The sequence below is a fragment of the Sinocyclocheilus rhinocerous genome, unplaced genomic scaffold (assembly GCF_001515625.1).
Source record: "Sinocyclocheilus rhinocerous isolate Xijiao unplaced genomic scaffold, SAMN03320098_v1.1 scaffold544, whole genome shotgun sequence".
NCBI lineage: Eukaryota > Metazoa > Chordata > Actinopteri > Cypriniformes > Cyprinidae > Sinocyclocheilus > Sinocyclocheilus rhinocerous.
This window is the reverse complement of record NW_015658610.1, coordinates 582,826-591,488: the sequence shown is the minus strand read 5'-3', so window position 1 is coordinate 591,488 and position 8,663 is coordinate 582,826. Positions and strand designations below refer to the sequence as shown.

At 40.2% G+C, this 8,663-nt stretch overlaps 1 protein-coding gene across 1 annotated transcript in view; it reads right to left on the bottom strand.

The window, feature by feature from the left end:
• LOC107722792 (ATP-binding cassette sub-family G member 4-like) overlaps positions 1-7,327 on the bottom strand; it is a 20,886-nt gene extending 13,559 nt beyond the window's left edge. The window contains exons 1-2 of the mRNA XM_016531271.1: positions 6,796-7,327; positions 3,316-3,553 (exon numbers count right to left, since the gene is read on the bottom strand). Coding sequence (XP_016386757.1) covers positions 3,316-3,544 — 229 coding nt within the window. The 5' untranslated portion in view covers positions 3,545-3,553; positions 6,796-7,327. The remainder of the gene's footprint in view (positions 1-3,315; positions 3,554-6,795) is intronic.
• Positions 7,328-8,663: the final 1,336 nt, after the last annotated feature.

Here is an 8,663-nt window from a genome sequence, read left to right as displayed (position 1 = left end):
GTAGCATCATATGACCCCTTTAAGATATCAGCACAATAACACACTCAGCAAAATATCATCTAATTATCGTTATCAATAAAATCCCAGAAAATATTGAGATATATTTTTTGTCAATATCGCACACCCCTAATATATTTAACGTTCTGATTAGAATTTTTTTTTAAATAAATATGAGAAGTGCCCTTTTTTCCATTTGAGCCCCTGCCCCTCAAAATGTCTGTGCACGTCCCTGATACAGGATAAACCTGGATCACCATGTAAAAGCAAGCAAATACATTTGCCTTTGCGGTATTTATAAAATGATCAATTCATATAAATTTCCATGCAGGTTCAGGCTGGTTTATACTGGTGGACCAGAACAGTCATGCTGTTTAAAAGCTAAAAAAAAAAAATGCTAGATGACCAGCATGGTGTTTTTGCTAAAGGTAGTTGAGGCAAGAAGTCTTGCTGGTTAAGGTAGTAGCTAGCTGGAACAGCATTCAAAACCCAACATACCCAACATTTCTCTCTTTCTCTCTCTCTCTCTCTCTGTCTCAAAAGCCACATAGACTGAAATCATACATCTAAAAATGCTAATACTTAAACTACACACGAAAGAGCTTGTTTCTCAACAGATGGAATACCGGCGGGACTGTATAATGAAGTATGAGGTAATAATGAAAGAATGGCATAGTAATGTATGAGGTGCTAACTCATGAACAGCATAATGAGGTACACCATTTAAACATAAGGAACATATACGAGTCTCAGGAGTGGCTTGCTATCAGTGTTATAGAGATCACCACTGTATGATTCACCCTCTTCCATTTAGTAATGGCACGTGTGCAACTGCGAGACTTTATGACACATCTGTCGTGCATGTGTGCTTGGTTTGTGCCGCGTGTGTGTGTGAATATGCGGGTATGTGTGGGTGGAGCTCAGCATGCTTTAGGACTTGAAGCTATAGAAGCTGCTGTGCGTGCAATAGCCATCATTCACCAGCATTAACAGCACTGCACCAGCTTCTCCATGCTGCTTACTGGATAAAATACATGGAGCAGTTAGAGAGGGAGAAAGACAGACAGGAGAAGGCAAAGACATTATGAGATTTCTCTGGTATGTACTGAAGTCCCATGAGCTGGTAAAATAGATAGCAATAATAAAAATAAAAAAGTTACATAAAGTTGAAAATGAATAATGTCCATGAGCCCATTTCCAGACCATTGAGGCACATACACCCAAAGCTCCCTAAGAGCATTTAAGCACAAATAATTTCTCCTGCAATCATACATTGCTCCTCATCTTGTCCTTAGCTATATGTTAAAATTCTGCATAGTTCTCCATGTAGCTTTCCAAGGTGTGTCAACTGAGCAATCGTATGATATTAATGGATATACTACTGCTGATAGCCAGTTCTCTCTCTTATCTTATCTATCTCTTAGCAAAAAAACACCATGTACTGTGAGGGTTCTCCCCTGACGGTTCTGTCTGTCTTGTCTTTGTTTTATGTGTTTTGTTTGTGTTGTGTTCTCTGTCTTTGTGTTTTCCTCCTTGTTTCCAATTACCACGCCCCCTTGTTTGTCTGAGTGTTGTCACCTGTTCCCTTATGTTCTCCACTCCCTTTATATTGTGCTTTCTTTCCCTCATGTTTTGCCAGTTTGTTATACATTGTGTTGCTGTGTTCTTCCTTGTTGCTAAAAGTCTGTAGTAAGATATTTGTAGTTCTACCTGCTAATTCTGGTCTTGTTTTGTTCAGTCTACTGTCCCTGTGTATCCTTGCTGTAGTTTAGTTTTCTTCTCTAGTGTTCTTTGCTTTATCTTTAGTTAGAGACCATGAGTGTTTAGGTTCTTGTGCTAAGTGTGTGTCCCTGCCAGACCTTCACTGCTATCCACCGATCTCGCTCTGCCCTGCCGTTACTGCTCACTGGCCTACTGTCATCTTGGGCTGGACTCAGCGGTCACTCTCTCAGCCTGCCGGTGTTTGAGCCTCATCCCTGCTTATTGTTTGGACTGTGCACCCCCTCCATACCTTCTCTTGTCTTGTCTGTAGTTTTGTAAATAAACCCATTATCACTCATTTTGCGTTTGAGTCCTTATCAATAAAGTGTGTGTTAGCATTCGTGTGTGGGCTGATTTCATCCTGGGCAGGTTTAGCTAGGCTAGGCAGCAGACTGCTGAGTAGCGTGCCGTCTGGGGAAGTGAATTATTTACTATATCTTAAGTCTGCTGAGAATAGCACTCTACAGTCCAGGACACAGGATGGAGTGTGTGAGGGGCTAATAGTATTACGCCTGTGTATATGTGTACTTGTGCGTACATATGTGTGTTTGTGTGTAGTGAGTTTGGAGTGATAAGAGATTACGTATAGCTATCTGGTCAATATAGCAAAATAAACCCGGCAGGGTCATCGTGACTCTGACGTGCCTACTCACCAAACAAATAAAAAAAAGAGGATGTGAAATATTAATCTGAGTTAAAATTATTTTATAACCTTAACTGTACATTATATAAAAGCTTACTCTTAGAAAACAGTAGTCCATTACAATCCACAAACTAGCAACAAGAAGAACACTGCAACAATATTACAATAAAATTATGTTTTATGTTATATTTAGAGGGCAGCGGGATCGGCAAGGGACCTCGAGATGGGAATCAAACTCGGGCTGCTGCGGGCACAGTTGGTCTGTATGTCGGCACACTAACCATGAGGCTATTGGTGCCGACTACAACAAAATTCTTTAAAAGCCATTTTAAAATTACAGTTGAGATATAACTGAGATGCAACTTGACATTTGTATGAAACCAGAGTGTGCAAATCCACGGTATGAAAGTAGCAGTTTTATAACCTGGATGAGCTGGCAATTGCCATGGACGACTGTGATGTGACAACTGAGAGCAGCAATCGACCAATCAGACTTGAGTATCCCAGAGAGCCATGTAATATATTTAATTTACTAACAGTATCTTGATTTCTGACATTATGAATGTTTAGTAGCAGACAACCACATAAATAAGTTTTTGTCAGTGCAGTGTTTTATGTTTGATTTGTTGCATAATTTTAGTTCCTGTTTTTGGTAGTTTATCATATCTGGAAAGGGTTGGAAGTGATAAATACAGTAAATCACTGGATCACTTGTATAGGCAGTAAAAGGAACATAATTGTATTGATTTCTGACACAATAGAAATCTCACAGGTACGTTTTGTAAACTACTACTACCTGGAAAACAAAAATTATATCAATTCTATAATCACTTATTTTCAGTTATGCTTCCAAGTTTAAGCTTCACCTTACTGTAATCACCACATAAGCTTCATCATGAGGATTCATGTATTACCTCGCCTCCTCCAACAGGGGCCCTCACGGATGGTGTAGGAGATCTCTGTAAACTCCAAGTCCACTGTTGAACGCCGAGGCAGGTGAGAAAACCTCTGTGCCTCTGTGATATGGTTCTCCACCTTCTTCAGGTGGGTCAGCATGGCAGCATCTGGAAGGGCGCCACCTGCACGCTTGGTCTCCTCCATGGGAATGGAAACAGACCCCGGCTCTAAGGACTTTGCAGCCATACCAAGAGCCTGGGAAATGTGGGAGGATGCAAAAATTAGAAAATGGTTATAATGTGTAATAATGGAACATTTGTACAGAAGCATAGGAATACTTAATCGCAAAACTACTATCTGCAATCAAATCTACCTCAATGCAATCAGTTCACACATACACACACACACTTGCAAGGGAGAATATGTCTTTGATAAGTGGTGTGTAATTTCATGCTCCTATTTGAGTCAGTGATACATATACGAGGTTGTGCTAGAGCTCAGAGAAAAGGAGGAACAGAAAGGTAACAAAATCATTCTGCCTTTTGAAAGGAAACTCAGATGAATAATGGTAGTCATCATTCTGTATGAACATTGATTCATTCTAACCATATTACATTCTGTTTTAATGAAGTTTTTAAGTTAGGTCAGTTGAATGGCATTAGGACACTAACTATAGGGACCTAATGGTTAGAGAGTCAAAGACTTTTAACCAAAAGGTTGCGGGTTCGAGCCTCTGTACCGGCAGGAATTGTAGGTGGGGGGAGTGAATGAACAGTGCTCTCTTCCACCTTCAATACCACGACTGAGATGAGACCCTTGAGCAAGGCACCAAACCCCCAACTGCTCCAGGTGTGTGTTCACGGTGTGTGTGTTCCCTACTTACTGCTGTGGATAAATTCAGAGCACAAATTCTGAGTATGGGACACCATACTTGGCCACACGTCACGTCACTTTCAGTTTCAGCTATATTATCCCCAGACCATCTAGAAAGATGTTGTTTTGAGCATAAAATCAGTAAGAAAGGAAGCATCTGCTCAGAGTTATGCATTTGGAGACAGTTTCAGTTAGTAGAGTAATTACCCTAGCCTATGGAATTTGATGCCAGCATTTGAAGCTTTGATGGAAACCTTTTTTCACTTTTGCGGGGGAAGCTCTCAACAAACAAGCTGACAAGAATACAGCTGAGCAATGGGTCGAGCATCTCTTATATTAGTATTTTTGTAGCTTTTGATAGAAATGCAGAGCTTTCCTGAAGCTGCGCTATGCTTTATTAATATTTACATAATCTAATATGATTTTTATAGAATTACCCTCTAATTTTGATGAAAGCTCTGACAGATTTAGTTGGATTCTCAAATTTTTCTGCTGGATGTGGGAAGGCTGAGGTTGTAATTCCAGAACTGTTGTGAGGAGTAAAGATCCGATTACAACCTGACAACAGTATAGTGCTGATTCACATTTACTTTCTGAGTGACACAGAATATGAAAAATGCCACACACACACACACACACACACATGTCTGGTTAGCTATCCTTGTGGGGACTCTCCATAGGCGTAATGGTTTTTCTACTGTACAGACCGTATATTCTATTGCCCTACACCAACGCTACCCCTAAACCTACCCCTCACAGGAGACTTTCTGCATTTTTAGATTTTCAAAAAACTCGAGACACGAGTCCCCATGAGTCTGTGTGTAGTCAGGTTTAAGTCCCCACCAGGATATATAAACCAGTACACACACACACACACACACACACAGTGTACACAAAAAAAGTGCATTCTAAAATATAGTGAATAATACGGACAAAAAACAGGGCTTGAAGTTAATTAAAGCAAGTAAAATATTGTTTGAATACAGAAGGCGATTATAGATCAAACACTCTTAAATATAACAGTTCCAAAGGGGGGGTTTTGCAGTGATGCCAGAAGAACCATGTTGAGTTCCCCAAAGAACCTTTCAGTGAACAATTCTTAAAAGAACCAGCTTTTCTTAGTGTAAAGAACATTTTAATAGTCTAAAGAACCCTTTTCCACTAAAAAGAACCTTTTTGTGCAGCAGAAAGTTTCTACGGATGTTTAAGGTTCTTCACGGAACCAGATGCCAATAAAGATCTTTATTTTTAAGAGTGTAACTGATTAGTCCACAGCGTAAAAGAACTGGATTACATAGAATGCAGTACGCAAATGCATTTCTGCAACAATATCAGACTTTTAAATGTAGTCATATCAGCATTTAATAAAAAATCACACCTCAGATTCAATGACACTGACGCTGAAAAACATTGCACCGAGCTACAGAGGTACAAACAGTACTGACAGCAATGCGAATGTGGAATCCATATGAGTTATTGTATTTCACGTCAATGAGAATGCACTTAGGCTGCAGAAGCGTCTCAACCAGTTCCGGGTGCTGTGCTTGATAGAACCCTGCCTCTCTAAAGAACCAATGTTTTCACTGTTGCCAGCTAGCAATTTATATGGTTAAAGTACTTGTATGTCAATATGGTATATTCCATTAAGAAGTGCTCAGTTTATTGTCCATTATGACTCAAGGCACAAGACCAGGGACTGGAGAATCTAAAAAAGCTACATTTCACTGTGATTGATGGACCTGCACTTGATCCTCAATGTCCCCATTTATATTCAAGTGATTCATCTTCAAGAGAGATGTCCTTAAAACTTTATTTAAAAATAATTTCAAAAATACAATAATTTCAATTGGATCTATCCCTAAGCTAGACTGCTGGTCTTAACTGGTTTAAGATGGTCCCTGGACAAACTGCCCAAAACACCTCTTAAACCAGACCAGGTTGGGAGATATACATTTCTATAAAGTGAGAACTACATAGTGAGGCATATTACAGATTATGTCACTTATATAGCTCTATTGACCGCAGTTAATGAAACACTGCCTAGTCTTTTCTGATCAGTCAAAGAAAGGCCATGTTTTTTGAGCACTGTATTTCAATCCAGGTTCTGAAATACCTCAGAATGACACATTTTAAATGTCTCCCTTATCTGACACATCCAGTTTGGGTATTGGAGCCTCATTAGGCTGTTAGGATGATATCAGTCAGCTGTTAAATGAGAAAAAAAAATCCAAAATGTGCAGTGTTGAGGATTGAGAAGCAGTAATGAAAACCCTTTAAAACCCAGTCTGGCTGTTCTATGATCTGTCAGAGATCAGATCATCTCCCTTCATTTAATCCACTTCCCAGAACAGATATAAGACAGAATATACAATGAGCAATTATGGTAACAATATTTTCATATATAAAGAAATGTATATGAGACAGAAGCTAAAATGAAACCTTTCACATTCATTACACATGCACTCTACCTAGATATTTTATGGTGAATTTATGGTGAGTCAGTGTTTAGAATAATATGCATCACATGCCCTGTCAATGACATCACACTCATGCACAGGCAAGTGTGTTTATACTGGAGACCTTCAATATGTGTTGTTTCACCAAGACTCAGAATAGGTACCTACTTTTTTTGACGCGTCGAGTTGATCAAACGTCTCCCTGGCAGCGTGTTTCCTTATAAAAATGTCCAATTCATTCCTTAGAGCTCAAGAGCATCATATGTACACACACAGGCTTCAGCAACAGGAGCGGCCCCGCTCTATAGCCCCGCTCTATAGTCCAGCTGAGAATAAAGATGCTCCGTTATACGCCCGATCCCGCTCACCGGTGACGGAGAGGATGCTCTTCTCCTTAAGAAAGCCGCTACACGACACATTCATATCGTTCCTTGAAAATATACTGTGACAATTCCTATCCAAAACAAGCATAACAGTTATGAATAATTAAACAGATGCAGCAGCATCCGTGTTAAACCAGGAGTTTCATTTCGGACAGCTGACAGAAGGGCAAACCGTGACTCGATCATTGCGCATTTACAGTCATCCAGTATGCGTATGGGGCTGTGTAGAGAGGAGTTGTGCTCGTCCTGCGCGGTCCTCCGGATGCTGCACCGCAGTGTGATATAGCGCACAGTGGACAGAGGAGCCCTGGCACGCCTGGCGGTGTGTGGTACTGGGCGTAACAGCTCTCGTCCGAAATAAGCCCATGTTACACACTGGAGGACGATTAAAGTAGCAGTGATTTGGTTACTTACGTTATGATACTTTGCTTGTGTTTGGGGGGTTACATTTTAAAAATAACAGCAAGATTCTGCACTGTAAATTGTTCTGGGTACATTTATGGTTAATTCTGGCAACTGTTGCTAAAAATGTCACGAAAAAAATACAATGGTGATGTTAGGCGACATTTCGGCATAATTTGCGCTGATAACTGTATGAGTATATATAGGCCTAATATTACGACAATATTTAAATCTCTAACTACTTGTAGCCTTGGTTATTAGCTATAAAGTAGCCTATACGCATTATCTCGATGAATAGGCTATTTTCTGTAAATAATATTCATAGGCCTTCTTTTTACTCTTACAGTATTTTACAATGAAATGTAAATATAATTTTCTTAATAATATAGGCTTTTTTACTTTGTGTAACAATGTCACTAACTGTAACCGATATTAATTAATTTTTTTACTGATATTTTTTGCAGTGCGGAAGTCCAGGCAATTTATTCATCCCAGTGCTACTTTTTTTTTTCAATTGTTCTAAGGCTAAAAATGTGTTGTTTATTTGTGATGGCAGACGCACAAGCCACGGCTTACTGGGCTGATGTTGTGTGGTGGATTACATTACAAACCCCTCTGCAGGAAAGTGAGAGCAGGACTGGCCTGGTGCCATCTTATGTTAACCAGACAGGTGGGGATCTCAACTTTCCCTTGATCCAAGAGAAAAGTCACTAGTCTAGTGCCTACTAGTCTGCTTTCGCGATTTACAGCAACAGGGCTGTTTTCTTATTTTAGTGGAGCAGGAGGATGGAAACGTATGTAACATCTATTTTTAGAACCCCTTGTCTATGACATTGCTTTGGGGGGGGGGAGCAAAGGCACGGGTGGGGATGGAGATGATGGAGACGAAAAACAAAGGGAAATTACAGCCTAACCAGCAGCACGGGAGAATTGAGCGCGCGGTCTCTTTAAAGGCGGCACCTGCGCATCGGCTGCTGCTGGTGCTGATGCTGCAGTGCTCGGGTTATTCTCGGTGAAACCAACGGGGTAACTCGCGTTCAAACGACGCCCTACATCATCCATGGCGAGTACACATGCTGTTGCTGTTATGATTCGCTCAATATCATATTCAATGTTTCTACGTTAGGCTAATCTTATGTTGGGGATGGAGAGGGAAATAATGCTTACCTTGCAGCATGTGTGATTGCTTTGAAGAATCTTTTCAATTATTTTTTGCTGAAAGGGGAAATACAGCTTCATGTGGATGTAAAG